The sequence below is a fragment of the Suncus etruscus genome, chromosome 6 (genome assembly GCF_024139225.1).
Source record: "Suncus etruscus isolate mSunEtr1 chromosome 6, mSunEtr1.pri.cur, whole genome shotgun sequence".
Classification (NCBI taxonomy): domain Eukaryota; kingdom Metazoa; phylum Chordata; class Mammalia; order Eulipotyphla; family Soricidae; genus Suncus; species Suncus etruscus.
Window position 1 is genome coordinate 26,474,130 of NC_064853.1, and position 23,416 is coordinate 26,497,545.

General features: G+C 37.7%; 1 protein-coding gene across 5 annotated transcripts in view; it reads right to left on the bottom strand.

The window, feature by feature from the left end:
• The window catches only part of OSBPL9 (oxysterol binding protein like 9), a 197,603-nt gene that overhangs the window by 24,899 nt on the left and 149,288 nt on the right, over nt 1-23,416 (bottom strand). For 3 of the 5 annotated variants that reach the window (XM_049775168.1, XM_049775165.1, XM_049775169.1), the window contains 7 exons: nt 21,016-21,111; nt 20,001-20,048; nt 18,087-18,116; nt 17,009-17,059; nt 9,195-9,233; nt 3,937-4,027; nt 2,022-2,126 (listed from right to left, as the gene is read on the bottom strand). In XM_049775168.1, coding sequence (XP_049631125.1) covers nt 2,022-2,126; nt 3,937-4,027; nt 9,195-9,233; nt 17,009-17,059; nt 18,087-18,116; nt 20,001-20,048; nt 21,016-21,111 — 460 coding nt within the window. The remainder of the gene's footprint in view (nt 1-2,021; nt 2,127-3,936; nt 4,028-9,194; nt 9,234-17,008; nt 17,060-18,086; nt 18,117-20,000; nt 20,049-21,015; nt 21,112-23,416) is intronic. The other 2 variants (XM_049775167.1, XM_049775166.1) reach the window with 1 other exon arrangement.

Consider the following 23,416-nt stretch of genomic DNA (forward strand, 5'->3'; position numbering starts at 1 on the left):
TTTCTCAACTATTTGAAAGAAAATTCATATTTAAACTAGATGATATGGCAAATCTTAGTTCAGAGAAAAGAAAAAATTGCTACACTGGCATTTTATAATGGCTTGTTTTATTTCTGAGTCACGTTTGGGAGTGCTCAAGGCTTCCTTTTAGATCTGTTGTTAGTGGTCACTCCTGTTGATGCTGGGGACCATATGTGAACCAGTGATAGAAATGAGGATGGCTGAGACTGGAGCAAAAGCACAGTGGGTAGGGCATCATGCCAAAGGAGCAAAAATTAAGGAAAAGAGCATATCTACTTGCCATATGTATGTTATGTTCCAGGGGGGAAAAATTTTTTTTGTTTGGTCTAGTAAAGTTCAAGAATCACTCCTGGCAGTGCTCAGGGGAGCATATAAGATGCTGGGGATCAAACCCAGAATGGCTGGCTGCAAATGCCCAACCTGCTGCATTATCAATTTGGCCTCGTTTACAGATACTTTTAAAAATAACCAAAAATTTACCTCCTAAAATAAAATTTAAAATTGTCCCCTAAAAATGTAATGCTTATTGTGAAAACTCTAGAGGTTTCATCTCAGTATATAATTGTAAGTTCCAGATTTCTATAGCAGCAAAAAGATGAGACTTTTTCTTATTGAAAAAGACAAAAACAACCAAGAATGATACAGGTTAAGTAGCACATAAATACTTCAGGTGTTCATAAGACTGAAATGTGTCAAAAAGTAAACTGAGCTTGAATAGGAACTGCAAACAAAAAGTTCTTATGGCAGACCCATGTTCAATCCCTAGACTCTCCTGGGCATCGTTAGATATAACTCGAGCGCAGAGCCAGGAGTAACCCCTTAGCATTGCTGGGTATGACCAAAAAACAAGCAAACCAACAAAAAACATTTCAATCTCTTATTCAAATTGCTTATTGTTATTTTTTGAACATCATTCTCTCAAAATTCAAAAGTCAACTACCAATGTTGTTACATATTAAATTATAAGCAAAAGCAGCAACAACTTTACTAATCAACATTTTATATATTTTTTTAATTTTGGGGCCACAACCAACGATGCACAGGGTCACTTTTGGCAGTGCTTGGGGGGGCCATATGAGATGCCAGGGATCAAATGTAGGTCAGTCATGTGCTAGGCAAGTACCTCACCCACTATACCATCACTCAGGCTCCAAATTAATATTTTAAAGGAATCAAGAATCATGGGGTATAGGAGTCATGATCATAGAAAAAAATCTGACAGAAATAGAAGTCTAAGGAGGAAGTACAAGACCAGATCTACCATCACCTATCTGTACTGGTAGATTTAATTTTTAACTCCAGGTCAAAACAGAAGAACTAAAGACTTTCCTGAATTTAGTTTGATAAATAATAGCATAATTCAACAAGTTTTAAAACAAGAAAAAAAACTAATGCTAACAGAATATCTCTGTATATTAAAAAAAATAATTACTATTAAGACTATACAACTTGAAAATGCAAACTAAATAAAATATATTAAATTTTTTTTTTTTTTTTTTTTTTTTTGGTTTTTGGGTCCACACCCATTTGATACTCAGGGGTTACTCCTGGCTAACGCTCAGAAATTGCCCCTGGCTTGGTGGGACCATAGGGGACGCTGAGGGATCGAATCATGGTCCTTCCTTGGCTAGCGCTTGCAAGGCAGACACCTTACCTCTAGCACCACCTCACCGGCCCCTTTTAAGAAATTGTTTTTTGTTTTTTTTTTAAATATATTTAATTTTTTAAATAATTTGGCAATCTGACTGATAAATATACTCCCCAAAAATATGTACCTGGAAGGGATGTGACTCAGATAAGTAAACAAAAATCCTACAGTGTCTTAGTTAAATCATGTTACTGAATCTTTTTAAAATCCATTTTATATGTGGAATGAAAAGCTATTATATCCAATAGAAAAACGGATTTTTTTTTCAATCTCCCCACCTCCAGTAGCAAAACACAAACTTCAGAATGTTAGTAGGGAGTGATAAGTAGGAAGGAATCACACAAATCTGTACCTGTACTATTCGGTGTAGGGGTCTGATGATGTCCCAAGGTAGCTAACACAGGCCCAACAGGTAGGGAAGATGGACGCTGCTCTGACTTACACAATTGAGTAGGCTCTAGGAGATTTAAACATGTCAAATGAGTTACAGAAATAGCTAAACACAACTATGTTAACTGCATTTATGTATGATTCAAAAATCCTAAAAACCAGTTATTTCTGAACCTGAAACTTTCCCTTAAGTTTCATGCTATTTCCTCCATTCTAACTTCCTATACCCTTTTGTAGTCTATAAAATATTTAAATATGTATGTATACATATTTATATTTAATAATTATTTTCTGACGTTAACAACACTTGCTGAGAACACAGAAACGTTACATTTTTTTAAAAGTAAAAGGACAAACATAAAGGTGAGTGTTGGTTCTAAACCCTCCCTTCACCTGCTAGTTAAAAAAATACTATTTGTGACTACAGTATTTAAAGATACACATGCCTAGGAGTTGGAGAGAAGCATGTAGGAGACCCGAAGGAGGTTCAAACCCAAACCTGTTTTCCCAAAACAGCACTGGGAGTAGCCCGAAACAATGCCCAGGTGTGGCTCCAAAATCAAAAAATACACATGTGTAGGAAGGAAAAATGCAGCTCAGCAATAAAGCACTTGTCTTGCATGTTTGAGGTCCTGCATTAAGTATCTAGTACTCATCACAAAAACATGCCTAAAATACAAAGCCCCTAAAGAACCCAATACACTATCTAATAAGTATGCTGAACAAATTTCAGTTTCCTTTTTCATTTACATTCACCACGAAGAGGACAAATGGAACATTGCTGGATTAAATTCTAAAAAGATCATATTATATTGTTCGTGATAGACATGTACCTTGGGTCCTATGTTTCTCTTCCACCAATGAATCTAAGCCTTGGTGATTATGTCATTTTGCTTTTACTGAACCTAAAATGTGCCAGTGGGGCCTGAGCAATAGATAGTGTAGCAGTAGGGCATTTGCCTTGCATGTGGCTGATCCAGGATGGACCTTGGTTTGATTCCCGGCATCCCAGATGGCTCCCAAGCCAGGAGCAATTTCTGAGCGCATAGCCAAGAGTAACCCCTGAGCATAACTGGGTGTGGCCCAAAAACAAAACAAAAATCATCCACTAAAATGTGCCAATATCAAAATATCATCATTGTTTTCCAGTTCAACTGTGTGTGTGATATTTTACTTTGATTTGGGGTAAGGGTGGGCAGAGGGGCCTCCCAAGCAGTGCTCAGGGGCCCCATAGCTAACTAGGTCAGATGGTTCAATGCCCAGGCCAGTGAGGCAATGTCACTCAGGCTCAACAGTGCTGGATGCCACAGAAGTAACCTTGGTAGTGTTCAGGGGTCTCCAGGGCTAATACTCAGCAGAGCCAAGGATTGATGTAGTGCTTCTGGTTATCTTCCTGCTCCCCTCTCAGTAAAATGAGAAAGAAAGGAGGAGGGAGGGAGGGAGGGAGAGGGAGGGGAGTGGGGAGGAAGGGAGGGAGGAAGGAGGGGGAGGGGAGGGGGAGAGGGAGGAGAGGGGAGAGGAAGGGAGGGAGGAGGGGGGAGGAAGGGAGGAAGGAAGGAGGGGGAGGGGAGGGGGAGAGGGAGGAGAGGGGAGAGGAAGGGAGGGAGGGAGGAGGGGGGAGGAAGGGAGGGAGGGAGGGAGGAAGGAGGAAGGAAAGAAGGAAGGAAGGAAGGAAGGAAGGAAGGAAGGGAGGGAGGGAGGGAGGGAGAAAGAAAGGAAAGGAAAGAAAAGAAAAGAAAAAAGAAAAGAAAAGAAAAGAAAAGAAAAGAAAAGAAAAGAAAAGAAAAGAAAAGAAAAGAAAAGAAAAGAAAGAAAGAAAGCCCCTTTAGATCTTTATGAGAAAATTTCATTTTGTGGAGCATTTCCCAATACTATACCTGGAGGTAAGACAGTCTGGGAAGGCATTGTGTTGATCACAGGTTCCAAGGGACTAGGTTGATATATAGCATCTACAGGATTAATTGTACTCTGAGATAAAGAAACACAGTATAATTATTTTTAATTAAATGCTCATCTAGAGCTGACCCTCCCAAATGCACCAAATGCCCATATTTTGACAGCAAAGTCCTAAGAGCAATTAAATAGATACAATGATCAAAATGCAAAGAAGAAATGAAATACATTTACTATCTAGTAGTCTTAAGAATTTATTTATAAAAGCATAGTAAAGAAGGAAAAAGAATCTGTCAGAAGAAGGTAAGGCTGAAGTTGGAAGAGTTGTAAAACAATGTTGGATGGTTTCAGGAAGCCAAAACACTATTCCTAACCCAGGCTTTCTAATAGCCTAAATTCACATAAACACTGTTTCTCTAACAAGAGAAATGTTTTCTCTTCCTTTGGTATTATTATACATTACACCAATTAGTAGCTAATGAAGCTCTAACACCAAGCTCTTATTTTTCTGTCAGATAACTGTTGACATCTACTATTGTACATTGTATGTACAGGCATCTAATTTCACTGTCACATATAGCAAGGAGATGAGGGTTAGGAAGAAAATTTTATTCAAACATGTAGTTCCAACTTTAGGGGGGGAGAAAGTGCCTAGGTTTCATATTGCAATTACTGTCAGCAAAACAGCATTTCAAAAAGAAGACATGAAGCTAGACAAATGATACAGTGGTAAGGTGTTTGGCATGCACACAACTAACCCTGATTTAATCCCTGCACCACATATATTTCTGAGACCCACCAGGAGCAATCCCTTAGGCAAGTAAGCCCAGAGAACAGCTAGGCTTGCTTCCAAAATAAAACAATGGGAGTGAAAAATAGTATATCAGGTAAGGCACTTGCCTTGAACACAGTCAATGAGAGTTTGATCCCCAGTAGTCCATATAGTCCCCAAAATACTGCAAGTAGTCCCTGGATGCAGAACCAGGGGTAAGCCCTGGACACTGGCGAGTGTGCCCCCCCCCAAAAAAAAACAAGCAAAAAAATCCCCAAACAAAATAAATAACAAGACTTCTGTGTCTTACACATTTTTACATGAAGGAGGGGAAATTTTAAACAAAACATTTGTGAGTGAAGTTTAGTCCATTAAACTAAAGTTTAAAGTTTAGTTTAGTTACACTTCTTCTGCCATTAAAATAAAGGAGGAAATTGTGCTACCTGGGACAAATAGTCAAAACTTGAAGTGATTAAGCTAAGTGAACCAATTAAGAAATAGACAGTAGGGGCCGGCGAGGTGGCTCGAGAGGTAAGGTGTCTGCCTTGCAAGCGCTAGCCAAGGAAGGACTGAGATTTGATCCCCCTGCGTCCCATATGGTCCCCCCAAGCCAGGAGCGATTTCTGAGCGCTTAGCCAGGAGTAACCCCTGAGCGTCAAACGGGTGTGGCCCCAAAGAAACAAACAAAAAAAAAAACCACAAAAAAAAAAGAAATAGTTATCAGATGGTTTCACTTATATAAATAACTAAAGCAAAAAACTGGCAAATCCCAAATAGCTTCTGGTCTGAGTAAAAAAATAAAAGATGGCAGCTTCTGGAGGAGAGGGTGGGGGAGGAAGAAACAGACTTCTTGATGGTGAGAGATCTGGTCTTTCTTTGGTGGTGAGATACAGTGAATCCAGCACTCATACAGGTGGAAAGCTGTATGTCTGAAATTCCATAATACTGGAAACTAAGAAAAACCAGTAAGAAAAGGGATGGGAGAAAATTATATGAAATTAACTTTTCTTTGATCTGGGGAATAAACTCTTATATGTGAAGTGCAGTTTAAAACAGAAACTAGGAGGCGGAGAGCAAGAATGGGTAGGACGCTTGTCTTGCACAAAGCCCACATGAGTTCAATTCCCAGCACATCATAACCTGAGCTCTCTAGGAGTGATTCTTGAATGCAGAGTCAGGAGTAACCCCTGAGCATTGCAAGGTGTGACCCCTTAAGAAATAAAAGTTAAAAGTAAAATAATAAAATAGGAATTACTGAGGAGCTGGAAGCCACAGTAGAGTGATTAGTGCTTGCTTTGTGTGTGGCCTACAAGAGTTTGATCCCCAGCACCACATATGGTTGATCCTCTGATCTCTGCCAAGACTGATCCCTGAGCACAGAGCCAGGAATAAGTTCTGAGCACTGCTGAGTTTGACACATAAAACTAAATTATATTAATTCACTTTGCTTGAAATAGATGAAGAGTTTGAAAAGAACAAACAGATAATTTTCAGTCCTAATATGCTATGGCATTAGTAAAATTCATGCAATATATCATGCAGTGATCTTTGAACAAGGCAGGGGTCAGCACTGAATTACCAAAGGGAACTTTTCACTATAAAAAAACTCAACATTCAAAAAGAACAACTCAACAGTCAGCACTTGATATTCAAAGAAATAGATTTCATCTCCTCCCTTCCCACCCCAGCACTTATAGGGGTATCAAAATCCACAGATGCTTGAGTCCCTTTACTGTCAGCCTCAATTCTGCACCCAAGGAGTCAACCAATCAACTCGGGGGAAGGAGGGGCTGGAGAGATAGCATGGATATTGGGTGCTTGTCTTACACATGGCCACCTCGTGTTCAATTCCCAGAACGACATATGGTTCCACCAGCATGCCAGAAGTAACCTCTGAACAGAGCCAGGAGTAAGCCCTGAGCTAAATGTAGCCCCAAAACAAATAAAAAAGTTAAACTAACAGATCTGTGGTTGGCTAAATCCATGAGTCTAGAATCCATAAATATGGAGATTATTTTTTCCTTTTAGATATGGAGATTGTTTATTCATGTATAATTTTGGATCTGCAAAGTCCAAACTATAGTGCTCTTGCTTAAGGGTCAACCACATACTTACTATACATATGCATGTATATAACATAAAATACATGCACATGTAAAGTATCCACATATTATACACAGCATATATAAAATATATACATGTACATAATATACACATTAGTTATATAGTACTCTCTGCATCTTACCACAATCTCCTGACATTTTTCTTTGTAAATAAAAAAAAAAAGAACTTAAATTTTATGTAACTTGGGGCCGGGCGGTGGTGCTAGAGGTAAGGTGCCTGCCTTGCCTGCGCTAGCCTTGGATGGACCGAGGTTCGATCCCCCGGTGTCCCATATGGTCCCCCAAGCCAGGAGCGACTTCTGAGCGCATAGCCAGGAGTAACCCCTGAGCATCACCGGGTGTGGCCCAAAAACCAAAAAAAAAATTATGTAACTTGCCTAAGAGTAGTAGGATTTGATCTTAGAAGTCTAGAACCAACCAGAATCGTGAATAGTTTCTTCTTGTGCTCTAAATACTATTAAGGAAAAATACCACAACCAAAATCAAAAGGCTCAAGAGTTTCTTTCTATAAGTTCTTTTTTCTTTTTCTTTTTTTGTTTTTGTTTTTGGTTCACACCCGGTAGCACTCAGTGAATTCCTGGCTTTACGCTCAGAAATCACTCCTGGCAGGCTCGGGGGGACCATATGGGATGCCAAGATTTGAACCACTGTCCTTCTGCATGCAAGGCAAACACCTTACCTCCATGCTATCTCTCCGGCTCATAAGTTCTTATTTTCTATACTACAAAGTTTCTGGATATTTCAATCGCAAATAATCAAATTTTTGAGTATGCTTTAGACAACCGCTATTTTTAGCATAATAAATGTAAAAAAATAGCCAAGATCGCTTTATTGAAAAAGACAAAAATAATTGCTACCATGATTTTCCTTATGGAACCATGAAATGCTAGGAAATCTATCCTTTTAGTGGTGGAGGAGGGGAATGGTTTGAGCCCCATATATAGTAGTCATGAGTATTCCCTGCAATGTTGGTGCTGAAGAAGTAAGGACCCAACTGAGGGTTGGCTACAAGCAAAGCAAGAGTCTTAACCTCTGTTAATTCACAATCTATTATCTCTGAGAAATGTTATAGTATACTTATATATCACAAAATTGTAATATATTACAATAGCACAAACTTTGCATTCTCAATAATTTGAAATAAAAGAAAAAACATCAAAAATACCACCAACATTGAAAAATAGTACTGGTGTTAAGACTATACATGCAGCCAACCAAACTCAATTCCCAGAACACTATCAAGGTAACCCTAACACAGAGCCAGGAATAAGCCCTAAGCACAGTCAAAATAATTAAATAGTATTTAATAAGAAAATTTTAAACATTTATCTTATTTTTACTTTTTTGAAGAAATACTCAAACATATTATTTTTATCTTGATCAAATTATAAAGATTACATGTTCATCCTTGTAATTATACTTAGACAATTTTGAAGATTTTAAAAATGAGTATTATCCCAAACAAGCTGGTATTATTTTAAAGATATCAACAAAAAGGGGGACTACTCCCAGATTCAAAAACATAGTCTAAAGGTAGAGAGATAGTAGAATATGTCTGTCTACTATGTGCAAGAGCCTGAGTTCAGTCCTTGGTTCTACATGGTCCCCAACCATCTCAAGTTAGAGCATCTTGCTGTCATGCTGATACAGCCACACCAAGCATGGTAGGATGCAGCTCTGGTCCTTTGAGGAAGGGAGGCTGAACATAACCTACTCAGTTAGCTTGGCACTTCAACCTAAAAACCTTGGAGCTCTTCTACTTCAGCTAAGAAATATTAACAACATTCCGTGCCCCCCCTTTAAATATGGGAAATTTAAAAGAAACAGCAAGCCAAGGAAAAGTAAAGAATAAGAAAAATAGCTTAAAGTAAAATAACTCATACAGTAATCTTTTCCAACAAAATGCAGCATATACTACAGTGATGATGACATTTAGCACAACACACACATAGCATAAACATTTAAGTGGATTGACACTATAGCATTATATTGCTCCCTCTCTGCTTTCTTCTGAGAAAAAGCAAGGCAGACAAGAAATGCTGTACAAAAAAAGCTGTATGGTGCACCACAATTATCCCTTTAAATTATTAATACATGCAAAGTGATTTAAGTTGAGCCAACACTTAAAAAATTTCAAGATTTCACTTTCAAATGATTCTGAAAGATGGTCAACGTTAGGAGCTCAAGGAAAATTGCAATGTCAACAATAATAAGCAGTGAATAAGTGGAAAGAGGAATTGTGTTGAAAAATGAGTAGAAATTCAGTAGAAATTTCATATCTCCTGATATGACTGGTTATAATGCTCTGCAGAAGTAAAGGGAAACCAAAAGATTAGATTAAACTTACTATAATTCCATCTGCGTGCTTCTCCGCATTACACTGGTCCTTAAGGGAAAATGTTAAAACATTAACTTAATTCTTTCATTTAACTCCTCATGTACTTTTGTCTTTACTAAGAAAGCTTATTTTACTAAGAAAGTAACAGTGTTAGAACACTATTCTTCTCCTTCCTTTAAGATTTTAATTCCATTTGTACATATTGAATCAAACACAGTTCTGTCACTTGCTTAAACAACAATCAACACCAATAGAATGGCATTAACTTTTTTTGTTTGTTTTTGGGTCACACCCTGCAGCACTCAGGGGTCACTCCTGGCTCTACGATAAGAAATCGCTCCTGGCAGGTTCAGGGGACCATATGGGATGCCGGGATTCGAACCACCAACCTTCTCCATGCAAGGCAAACGCCCTACCTCCAAGTTATCTCTCTGGCCCCGCATTATTTTTTAATACAGGGATTAAATTATTTGTTGTGGAACTATCCTATTAAACTATGCAATCATATTGGTACCAATGACTAAAAGCAAGCATTATTAAGGACTCCCTATTTTTCTGAATGTAATTTTATAGTAAGTATGTCAATTCCCCGAATGTCCTAAATTCTTACTGTACTTCACTATCAAAAATAATTTCTTAGAGGCTGCAGAAGTAGTACAGGGGTTAAGGCACTTGCCTTGCAATCACCAGCACTATAACATAGAGTCCCCTGACAATGAGCAATGAGCCAGGGTACAGGCTCAGGCTCAGCATTGCTAGGTGTGGCCCAAACCCCCACACTTCCGAAGTTAAATTTCACAAATTTCAGAAGTTTACTAATTTATTGAAATAAATGCTATAATTTTATTGTAATAAGATATTACTATCAATGGAATTATGATATAGGAATTAACAACTACCTGACAGGTATTTTATATGTTTATTCATTTATTCCACCAAGAAATAAGAAATGTTCTACTAGTCCCATTAGCTAGAAGAAAAACAAGTCACAGAGAGCATGAAGCCAGGATTACAACACAAGCCATCTAGTTTCAGTCACATGCTATGTGATTTTGTTTGCCTTGACTCTCCCAGGACATGCATGTTGAGTAATTCGGAAGATAGGTGATGGAAAATTGATCGTAAGAAAACTTTCTTATTCTATTAGTATTATGCAGTCAGTATGCTTAATTTTAAATGAAACTAAACTTTGAGGGGCCTGGAGAGGTAGTAAGACAGGTAGGGTGCCTGTCTTCCACAAACCACCAAGAATAATTCCTGAGTGTAGATCCAGGAATTACTGGTCAAGGGCTGCCAAATGTGGCTCAAGAGCAAAAAAAAAAAAAAAAGAAAGAAAGGAAAACCCTAACCCCAAATCTTTTAATATTTTAATTGCACTATTTGAAAGTTTTCAAGTTTTAATAAAAACCAGTATTTGGTACTGGCTTTAAATAGTAACCAAGTTGATCATTATAATTTCTCTTTTTTTTCTTTTACTACTGAGTTTATTCAGACATCTACATTACTGAAAGATCAACCAAGAGTACTTGATGATATGTTGGCATATTATTTTCACATGCAGAAAAAGTTTAACCCAGTAAGCCTGAACTGGCTATCCTTGGAAAAGACTGCATACAGAACTGGATCTAGAGGGTTCCTTCAACTCTAACTGGTTAGGATAGCTGGTCAGTTAAAATGGTTCATCAAAACAATATGGCTTATGCAAAACACTTGCTTTCCTGGTAGCCTGGAAGGAATGGAATCTGTACTATGCAGAGCGCTTACAGAAATAACCTCCAGTAAAAATCATTAGGTGTTGAGTCTCTAATGACTTACCCTGGGAAGAAATATTTCAGACTGTTGTCATAATCTGTTGCTGAAGGAATTAAGCATATTCTGTGTGTAATTCCACTCAAAGAAGATACTCCGAAGCTTGAGTCTAGTTTCCTCTGGATTTTGTTTCTTCTGCTGATTTTTTTTTATTCTTTTGCCAAACAAAGTTACAGGTATGGGGGCCACAGTGGTGGTGCAAGCGGTAGGGCATTTGCCTTGAACACACTGACCTATGACGAACCATGGTTCGATCCCCTGGTGTCCCCATATGGTCCCACCAAGCCAGGAGCAGTTTCTGAGCACATAGCTGGGAGTAACCCCTGAGCATCACCAGGTATGGCCCCCCCCAAAAAAAAAAAACCCCAAAACAAACAAAAAAAGAAGTTACAGGTATGATTGTTTCTACATGCAGTATCCATTGAGCACTCAAGTCAATTACCAAGCCTATAATTGGCTGAGAATTTTTAGACAGACATCACTTATAATTCATTATTTTTTCCAATTAATTTCTTTATGTTTAATTTTCCCAAATAATTTCTTAGAAATACTGTCAGTCAAGAGAGAGTGTATAGGAGCTAAGGTGCTAGCCTTGCAGACTACCTACATTTGATCCTTAAAACCACCCTGCATCCAGAGCAGTGTAAGAATCATTCCTGAGCAGAGTCAGGAGTAGTTCAGAGTCAGAAAGAGAACTTTCCCACTGCCCAGGACATTTCCTAATCAATTATATGAAAAGTCTGGGAATAAGACCCAGGTTTCAAAATTGTTAAGAATTCCAAATCAGGGGCCCGGAGAGATAGCACAGCGGCATTTGCCTTGCAAGCAGCCGATCCAGGACCAAAGGTGGTTGGTTTGAATCCCGGTGTCCCATATGGTACCCCGTGCCTGCCAGTAGCTATTTCTGAGCAGACAGCCAGGAGTAACCCCTGAGCATTGCTGGGTGTGGCCCAAAAAAAAAAAAAAAAAAAAAAGAATTCCAAATCAATAGAATGTATAACAAAGTTTGGGAATCAATGAACGTAATGGGAAAGTGAAAAACCATGGGAATGGAAACTAGAATTAAAGAAAAAACAAGAAAGAGTCTGAAATTCTACCTATATCATACTGCTTCTAAAGAAATAATACGGGGCCGGGCGGTGGCGCTAAAGGTAAGGTGCCTGCCTTGCCTGCGCTAGCCTTGGACAGACCACGGTTCGATTCCCAGGTGTCCCATATGGTCCCCTAAGCCAGGAGCAACTTCTGAGTGCATAGCCAGGAGTAACCCCTGAGTGTTACTGGGTGTGGCCCAAAAACAAAAAAAAAAAAAAAAAAAAAAAAAAAAAAAAAAAAAAAAAAAAGAAATAATACTACCTCACAAACAAAAAAATCAGAAAATCAAATTAGTTAATGTTTAATATCTCTTTGAAGGTCTTAGATGATGCATTTTTCTCAAAATATTTGATTTCACTATTTCATTAACTGCCAATGAAAAACAATCTTCCAAAGTGTATATAATAATTTATATTTTCATTAGCACTGGCAGAGAATTTCCCCATTTTTTTCTCCCCCGCCCGCCCCTAATTTCCCCATTTTTAACATGATTTTGCCACTTTAAAACTTGTGCCCTCTAAGGGGGAGGGGGGTTTCAAGAATAAAAACAAAAAAAAAAAAAACAAAACAAAAAAAACAACAACAACAACAAAAAACTTGTGCCCTCTAGCAACCCCCGGGGTGAGGGAGGAGGTTATGGGAGGCAGGACAGGAATGGAGGTGGAGGGAGGACAATTCGGTGATGGGAATTCCCCTGATTTTATGTTAATATGTACCTAAAATATTGTTGTCAACGATATGTAAGCCACTATATTTAAAATAAAAATATATTATTAAAAAATCTTGTGCCCTCCTAAAACATTATTTAGGATTTATTTTCTGGTACTTAGAATATAAAAAAATACCGAATATTGGGGCAAGAGAGATAGCACAGTGGTAGGGCATTTGTCTTGCACATGGCTGACCCAAGATAGACATGGGTTCGGTTCCTGGCATCCCATGTGGTCCCCCTAGCCTGCCAGGAGCAATTTCTGAGCACAGAGCCAGAAGTAACCCCTAAATGCTGCCAGGTGTCGCCCAATAACCAAAAAACAAAAATAAAAACAAACACCTGAATACTTATTTAAGCATTATTCTTACAACACCATTAAGGGTATTTTCATTATCCACATTTTTTTTTCCTTTTTTGGTTTTTGGGTCACACCCGGCAGCGCTCAGGGGTTACTCTTGGCTCTACGCTCAGAAATCAGAAAGCGGGGCCCAGAGAGATAGCACAGTGGCATTTGCCTTGTAAGCAGCCAATCCAGGACCAAAGGTGGTTGGTTCAAATCCCGGTGTCCCATATGGTCCCCCGTGCCTGCCAGGAGCTATTTCTGAGCAGACAGCCAGGAATAACCCCTGAGCACCGCCGGGTGTGGCCCAAAAACAAAAACAAACAAACAAACAAACAAACAAACAAACAAAAGAAATCAGAAATTGCTCCTGGCAGGCTCCAGGGACATATGGGATGCCGGGATTCGAACCATGTCCTTCTGCATGCAAGGCAAAGGTCCCACCTCCATGCTATCTCTCTGGCCCCCTATTATCTACATTTGGGAGAAACCAAAACATAGGAAAGAAAAGCAAGGGGTTGGAGCAGTGGCACAGCAGTAGGGCATTTGCCTTGCACACAGCTGCCTAGGACAGACTGCGGCTCAATCCCCAGTATCCCATACGGTCCCGTAAGCCAGGAGTGATTTCTGAGGCATAGCCAGGAATAACCTCTGAGCGTCACCTGGTATGACATAAAAACAAAACAAAACAAAACAAAAAACAACAAAAAAAAGCAAGCAAATAAGTGGTGAAGGACTCAAGCCCAGACACTGTGGTTTCAGACTCCAACTTTAAAGATGATATAATGCTTTTCATGTTATTTAAACCTCATCTCTCAATCAGAGAAATTTAAAGATACATTTATTTTTTGTTTTTTAGGTCACACCCGGCAGCACTCAGGGGTTACTCCTGGCTCTATGCTCAGAACTCGCTCCTGGCAGGCTTGGGGGATCATAATGGATGCTGATATTCGAACCACCATCCTTCTGTATGCAATGCAAATGCCCTACCTCCATGCTATCTCTCTGGTCCCAACTTTTTTTTTTTGGTAGTACTAGTAGTACTCAGGAGGCCTGGTGACCCCTCCTGACAGTTCTTGGCCAACAGGGGCAATGGTTCAATGCAAGGAACAAAGAATATGGTACTGCTCGGGCTCTGCAGTATTGGGAATTACTGAGTCTCATAGGTGGTACATGGGAACCTCTGGGCTTCATTCAGTGATTCTCTGGGTCCATGGTCTTGCTGAATGGACATTGAAAAGGAAGGCTGAATGCAAGGCAAGTGTCTTAACCTTTACGCATAATCTCTCAAGCCCTTTAAGATTAACTCTAAAAAATGACCATTATAGTGGTCATCATAAAGAGGTGATAAATTAGATAGATAGATAGATAGATAGATAGATAGATAGATAGATAGATAGATAGATAGATAGATAGATATGGAAATTGTAAACCATGTACCTATTTTAAAAAATTTATTCAAAATACTTTTTTTTTTGGTTTTTGGGCCATACTGGGTGGCACTCAGGGGTTATTCCTGGCTCTGTGCTCAGAACTTGCTCATGGCAGGCTCAGGGGACCATATAGGATGCCGGGGATCGAACCCTGGTCTGCCCCAGGTTGGCTATATGCAAGGCAAATGCCTTACCACTGTGCTATTACTGTAGCCCCCATTCAAAATTCTTTTTTTGTTGTTGTTCTGGGGCCACATATGGTGCCGCTTAGGGTTTACTTCTGGCTATGCACTCAGAAATCACTCCTGGCTTGGGGGACCATATGGGATGCCAGGGATCAAGGTCCAGCCTGGATCAGCCGTGTGAAAGGCAAACACCCTGCCGCTATGGCTATCACTCTGGCCCCTCAAAATTCTTAATCAATGGACCATTTCAAAGATCTGGCATATATTCCTTGTGGGAGACTCAGGTTTGATCCTTGGCACTATAGATCCCATGAACATCAAAGAGAGTGGTCTTTACATCCCCTCCCCTCAAAATATAAGTAAAATAAAAGAAAGCTCACTGTCATTTATCAGATTCCCACCCCGTGGCAGGCAATTATTTTATTCACTAAGAACACAGCAGTGTTTTGGTGCATGTTTCTGTTGTATACCCCTTTAAATTCAATGTTGTAGCCCTAGTCTCCATTTTTTCTCATCCTTACTGTGACTGTTCAGAGGATGGGACATCTAAGGAGGCAAATCAAGGTGAAAGTCCTATGGGTGGCCCCTGATCCAGTAAGATTCATGCCTATATTATATGAAATCTTTTGTCTACCCCTCCTTACATCTGTTCATTCTCAGCACGTATGTGCCAGAGAAAGGCCATGCAGGGACACAGTGAGAAAGTAGTTATCTGCTAGCCAGGAAGAGAAAACACATCCATCAGATACCAAAATGGCAGAAACCTAGATCATGTACTTGTAGCCTACATACTGTGAGGGAATAAAATGTTGTTTAAGCTACCAAATACAAAGTCCTTCTGGAATTATGGTATACTTTTTTTTCTTTTGTAAAAGAAAACAAACAAGATTTCAAGATTCATGGTGAGTAATGCAAGGTCATGACAAAAAGAAACTAACAGGAGCTGGAAAGATAGTACAGCAAGCAAGATGCTTGCTTGTGCATAATTGACCAGGGTTTGATTCCTGGCATCCCGTTTAGTCCCTTTATTTACTTGATACGTTACCCATTCTAAAGAATCTTGAAAAGGAGTTCAAATTGGACTAAAATAAACAGACAAATAACCAAGTACAAACTAAATTGTAGAAAATTATAAAAAGAAAGTACAATTCATTCCAAAGACAAAACTCCCAAATCTTCTTAAAGGGTGGATAAAGGGTGAACTACCATGGCTAGGAATGCAGCTAAGTGGTAGGGCACATAACTTGCGCAGATGAGGTCTAGATTCAAATTGTTGGCACCACAAACAAGTAACAAATAGTGTGAACTGCTGAAAAGAGGCCAGGCTGTTTTATAACTACCTAAAGCCATGAATGATTTGAAAGATCACTCAAACTGATCTAATGGCTCTTCTACTATTTCCATCTTCTATAGAAGTTAACATGAATCCCAATAATATAACATCCTACAGTTGGGGTACAGTTTACTTGCTATCTATATATATACCAATACATTTCATTAACTGCCCTGGAGAGTGTTCTCTATCTATCCACATGCTTTCACTTTTTATATCTCCAAGCCCTGTCTTCCTTTCTTTTTAAGTTAGAATGTATACTGATCTATTAAAGTAGGTGAGAAAGACAATTTCCAAACCCAAATGATAAAATGCCTACAGACACCTCCCCTTTTACCCACTGGTTAGAAAAACAAGGGTATAATAAGGTAGAAATAATCAGATGACACAATACAAATTTAGGCTTAACATACCAATTTCTTTTTAGAAAAGCAAACCATATCCATAAAAACTTTCACTTACAGTAATCCAAAACATATTTATCAATAAGTGAGAACCATTAAAGCAGTGGTTCATTAGCACAATACAGTACCAGAAACTCATAGCATTAAAAAAATGTTTCTATTATACTCTTTATTATGAAAAAATAAGAATTCTCTAAGTTAATTTTTTTCCTAAGGAAACTTTTTTGTAAAGGTTTTGCATTGTTTCAAGAGGAGATAATAGCCAAAATGAAAGGAAGGGGTTAGTCATTCAGACTCCCTTCCTTCCCAGTCATGATCAGAAATCACCTTATCAGAAGCAGGAACAATATGAGCAAGATAACATCCAATCACAAACATTCAGCAGTACCAGGAACCCCACAATACAATTTATGATAAAAATATAATAGATTTCAGAACCAAAATTTTTAACAAATAAAAAAATACCACTACCATTTTAAAATATGCTGAAGCACGCAGAAGTAAAATTTACTTACTTTAGCAATCTGCAGCAACACAATGCAGTGTTTAATTGATTCTACCATGCTCTATAAAAACAAAACACTAATTTTAGGATCTTAACTTCAAATAAGTTAAGAGCTTATTTGAATATAAACAGCAGGACAAATAAATCTATACTACAAGGTAAGAAGTATTCTCTGGAGATTCATTGAGTTCTGATAATGCTGATAGTGCCAAGCAAAGATGTTCACTACCACAATTCCACGTACTAAGATATGGTCAAAAAATGTTCATTTATACCAGGGGTCCTCAAACTTTTTAAACAGGGGGCCAGTTCACTGTCCTTAAGACTGTTGGAGGGCCAGATTATAGTAAAAACAAAAATTATGAAGAAATTTCTATGCACACTGCATATATCTTATTTAGAAGTAAAGAAACAAAATGGGAATAAATACAATATGTGGCCCACGGGCCGTAGTTTGAAGACCCCTGATTTATACTAAATAACACAAAATTTTTTATACAAAAATATTTTTAATTAAATTTGTTGTTCCCAATCCTAGAAAGAGCAATAAGCCTTTGGAAGTACTAACTTCCAAAATATCTACTGAAGACTATTATGTCTGAAGGTCAAAACATAAACAACTGAATTATAATAAATTTCTACTATAACAAAGAGTATATATGTCACTCATGTAATAAACTTTTATCTAAGGATCTCAGACAAGACCAGAAAAAGGTGAAGTCAATTGATTATTCCATTCAATTAAGATCTTTGGAAATAGGGGCCGGGCGGTGGCGCTGGAGGTAAGGTGCCTGCCTTACCTGCGCTAGCCTAGGAGACGGACCGCGGTTCGATCCCCCAGCGTCCCATATGGTCCCCCAAGCCAGGAGCGACTTCTGAGCGCATAGCCAGGAGTAACCCCTGAGCGTTACCGGGTGTGGCCCAAAAACCAAAAAAAAAAAAAAAAAGATCTTTGGAAATAATACAGTACTAAAACTGCTACATAAAAATTAAAATTGCTACTTTTTTAATAAAATAGTGGGCAGTCAAAACAAATACTTTAAAGCAATTTAAATACAAAACTGAAGTTTATCAAACATATAACTTACATTTGTTGTCTCTTTGAGAGTTTCAATTTTCTGTTAAAGAAAAGTTTAAATAAAGATAATCAGAGGCACTGCTGGTTTTTATTGGTTAATTTATAAAAAAAACCTAGAAAATTGTACTTAATTGTCTGAGTACAGACAGACTATAAAGAGAATTTTTCTGCCATAGTTTTAAAATTCATTTGTTTCATTTATTTTTTTACCACCCCCCGTTTCATGATTTTTCAGAATGAGACAGGGCCGGAGTGATAGCACAGCAGTAGGGCGTTTGGTTTGCACACTGCTAACCTGGGATGGAACCGGGTTCGATCCCCGGTATCCCATATGGTCCCTAGAGCCTGCCAGGAGCCATTTCTGAGAGCAGAACCAAGAATGATCCCTATGCAGTGCTAGGTGTGGCCTAAAAACAAACAAACAAACAAACACAGAATGATGAGACTTTTGTTTGTTTGCTTAGGAGGGTCACTCACATTCAGTTGTGCTCAGGGAGATTACTCTTGGCAGTGCTCAGGCAACCATAATGCAGTGCTGGGAATATTAATTTTAGGATCACCTTAAGCATTTCTGAGTTGTTCAAAATACCATAGGAATAAATTTCAACACTAAGAAAAAAAGTGAGTTAGACACGAGTTATTACTATTATACCAAATCAAATCCAAACAAATTACGAGACACCAGTCAAGAATAGGAAAATGTTGATTAAAGCTATAGCACCAAAAGTACAGCATAGTTGCCAGAAATCCAAACTAGGGAGGGGATAAGAGAGCAAGTGGGGGATAATAGCAGAATAGAATTGCATATAATATTCATAGACAAAAGTGAGGCGGGCTGGAAGTTCCAGCTCATATACATGAAGCTCACCACAAGGAGTGATGAGTGCAGTTAGAGAAATAACTACATTGAGAACTATCATAACAATGTGAAGGAATGAGGGAAGTAGAAAGCCTGTCTAGAGTACAGGCGAGGGTGGGGTGGGGAGGAGGGAGAATTGGGACATTGCTGATGGAAATTTTGCACTGGTGAAGGGGGGTGTTCTTTACATGACTAAAACCCAACCACAATCATGTTTGTAATCAAGGTGTTTAAAAAAAAAAGAATAGAATTGTATATTTATGAACTAGAATTTCTTTATAATTCTGTTTTCCCCTGTTTTCCTATTAGTTCTAAGAATGCTTTTCAGTTTGTTAGTGTCTAAAATGACAATGTGTAAAAATAACTTTTTTCCCAAAGAAGTAAATAGTCTTATTTAAGTTAGGAGATGGGCCAGGGAAGAGGGAGAGGGGAGAAAAGGAAAAAGGAGGAGGGGAGAGATAGTGGAAATGAACTAGGCAAGAAAAGGAAGCCTCCTTTGCGGGGAAAGAGAGAAAGAGAGAAGAATGGAGAGTGTGTTTCCAAGAAAGAGAAAGTATATACCTAACTGGGATGTGAGGCAACTACTCCAGAACAGAGGAGGCCATAAATAACTTTCTTTCAACATAATTGGAAGGTGAAACTTATTTAAAAAAAGGGGGGGTATCATACTAATTTTGTACATTACCCTTTAATTATAAAACAACCAGGAATGCAGCAGAAGGGCCAGAGAGTACAGCAGGTAGAGCACTTGTCTTGCACATGTCCAACCTAGTTTTTTCTTCTTTTTTTTTTGCAACTCCAAACCTGGTTTGATCCCCAACACCTAATTTAGTCCCCCAAGCACTGCCAAAAGTAATTCCTGAGTGCAGAAGTAATATTTGAGTATTGCTGGGTGCTTCCCCCGATTCATTAGAAAAATCCCCTCAATGTTCATTATTTATGGCAGTACTTAATATGGTCAATAATACTAGCATAGTAATCAAAACTTTGAGATCCTTTTGTTATTTTTTCAAAAGGCTCTAATACTTTAAAATGTTAAGTTAAAATTATGATTATAAAAGTTACCTTTCTTTGCTCATCATCTTTGCAGTTTTGAAGTTTGTCATCAAAGAGCTAGAAGATTTAAAAAGCATGTATCAATTAACTATACTTCATTGTATGTATTTAATAAACACAGAAAAACAAATTTTAGTTCTGAAACCCTTTTCTAAGGACCACTTGCCAGCACTTTAATTTACATGCATTTTCAAGTTAAAGTCTATTCAATTATTTTTATTTACAGTAGTGATCAATTCTATTCTCGTTTTGTTTCTGGTGAAGCAAGAAAGTTTCTACTGAAACTAATGTAGAAAGCTGTAAGGGGTGTTTCTACTGAAACTAAGGTAGAAAGCTATAAGGGGTGAGAAAGGGAGAAGTATAGTTTTGAGAGAAAGAGTAGAAACTTCTTTAGAGTGGAAATAAACAAGCAAAGAAACAGAGAGACAAGTGAGATAAGTGTTCAAAGGGGAACACAAACTTGAGGAACACAAACAAAGCCCAATCATACTTTTTAAAAGTAAAGTAAAAAAAAAAAAAAGACTTTTGGGAATTTAAAATATAAATATAAATTCAAGCCTCAATTTTTGAGTTTTGACATCCAATTTCCTTCCCAGAACCATAGTAATTAATTTAAAATTAAGAATCAAATGAGAAATTTTTAATAAAGATAAAGCAGAGAAATCATCTCTCATTCTCCTTCCAAATTAAAAATACAAGGTACTAGAAATTGAACCATCTAAAATTTACAGGTTTCAGAGAATGGCCTTAGTTTAAAAATAGTGGTTCACTAATGCAGTTTAATTTAGACAAAAATTATGATGGACCAAATCTTTTATCTTTTATATTAATAACCAAATGTGCATTATATATAAAAAACAGACTATTTACCAAAATCAAAATATCTAAATAAATCTCTTAGATCTTCCTATGTTAGCCTAAAAGTTACTGAAGAACTCTATATTATGGATTAACAGGCAACATTTAACAAAAATAATTAAGCTCTTTGACAACTTTATATCAATTCAATAAAGTAATGTCATACCTTTAATTGTTCTATCAAAATCTGCAGGTAAGCATCAGCCTCTGTAAGTTTCTTATCAAAGTCTTGTACACTAGGAACAAATCCTGAGTCTAAACCCTAGAAAAAAGAAAATTTGCAATAAATCTAATAGTACTTTTATTTTTCATAAATGAAATTCCCATTTTTAAATATAAACAGCATTTTATCTAATTCAATTATTGAAATTCTCCAAAAATAGAATATATCCTTTACCCTCATGAGTTAGTGCCATTCCTGTTCATCAATACCATGTGCTATCGCTAAAATTGGGATTTACTTTGCTTTTCATAATCATGTTTTTTTTTCCCAAAGTCCCTTAAAGGTTTCCAGAAACCTTCAGAAAAATTAAAATTTAGCTAAAGGATATAGAGAGAGAATTAACAACTGAGATGACCTCCTCTTCCCCTTATCTTTTTACTCAGTAAGTTCCTTTAGTTCCTGCATCCTAACTTTCTATATGCACTACTTATTTCTTTTTTTTTTTTTTTTGGTTTTTGTTTTTTTGGGGGCCATACCCGGCGTTGCTCAGGGGTTATTCCTGGCTGTCTGCTCAGATATAGCTCCTGGCAGGCACAGGGGACCATATGGGACACCGGGATTCGAACCAATTACCTTTGGTCTTGGATCGGCTGCTTGCAAGGCAAACGCCCGCTGTGCTATCTCTCCGGGCCCGCACTACTTATTTCTATTCCCTAAACTATTCCATCATCTGTGAAGCTTTTTTGCTCACCCTATTAAAAGAAAAAATAATCTTAAAATTCTTACCTCTTCTTTGAAGCTCAAGTAAGAACTGACAATGCTTCTCTTATTAATCAAGTTCTCTACTCACTTTCACTCTTGGCAAGAATACTATACTCTGAATGTGGTGTAAATGTTTACTTATTTAGAGTTCACTTCTCATCTTAACAGTTTAGCATCTACATGTCCTACTTTTCTGAATACTAAAATGTCAAACTCCAAGAACAGGAATTTGACTTAACACATTCAGTTTGTTATCATCTGACTGTAAACAAACAAAAAACAAAAAAACAAAGAAACAATCCTGAGCCCAAGAGTTTGCCATCTATTATACACTTAAGAAAATATGGGTCAGGAACTAGTAATGTCATAGTCCTAACCCAACCACAAATTCTGGACAAAGGTTGAAATATGTTGGTCTAGTCAATATGCCATCCTTGACCTTGTCATATCTTCCCTAGTTTGACCAAATTATTTTGTTTTGTTTTGGGGCCACACCTGGCAGGGCTCAGGGATTACTCCTGACTCTGTGCTCAGAAATTACTCTTGGCAGGCTTGGAGAACCAAGGCAAATGCCCTCCCTACCTGTTAAGGCTACAGCTCTAACGTTTTGAATCATTCTCACAACCCCCATCTTTTCAGAGACTGAGGCAAGAATTATTTTACAGTATACTAGCATTTAATTTCTCCATATCAGTGTACTAATATGCTATAAACAATTTCACAGTCATTATTTTGAAATATATCGAGACAATGTTATTGTGGAAATAACAATGAGTTGGCAAACCTGGATTCTAATTGCAGTCTAACCACTGACAAACCATTGTGTCTCCGAACTTTTGTTTCTTACCTGCAAATATAGGCATCCTGTTCCTACTATTATATATGTGGTAGCTGTTCTATTAAAAATTACAATTCCTAACACTATCAATTACTATTACTACTGCTGCTCTTCCAGAGCTGAAATTCAAAATATAAATCAAAACATTAAACACTAGCCATGGTAAAAAAAATCAACTTACACTGTAACACATTTTCTCTTTCAAATGCAAAGAAAATAAAATTATCTCTTTTTACTTATTTGTTTGGTTTTGGGGCCACACTAAGCAGTGCTTAAGATTTATTATTGGACTCTAAGAGATGCCAAAGATTAAAATCTGGTCATTTGCATGCAAGACAAATACCTTGCCCACTGTACTACTTAATGCTCCTGCCCCAAAATTGCCACTTTAAAACATACATGTGGGGGCCGGAGAGAGAGCATGGAGGTAAGGTATTTGCCTTTCATGCAAAAGGATGGTGGTTCGAATCCCAGCATCCCATATAGTCCCCTGTGCCTGCCAGGGGCGATTTCTGAGCCTAGAGCCAGGAGTAACCCAAGTGCTGCAGGGTGTGATCCCAAAATAAAAAAAAAAATTTAAAAAGTACATATGAAGAAAATTTAAAATGAATATTGAAAAGCCTCTTCCCAATAAGATAATATGTAAATAAACAAAGTTTAAGAAAAAAATGTATTAATCAATGCATACAAATCAGATTATTTATATAATTGCAATTAAGCTTTTTATTTAAAAAAAAAGACATCTATTAGAAATATATACTATGTCTAAAAACAAAAGATGTAAAAGAAAGGCTAAATCTATTA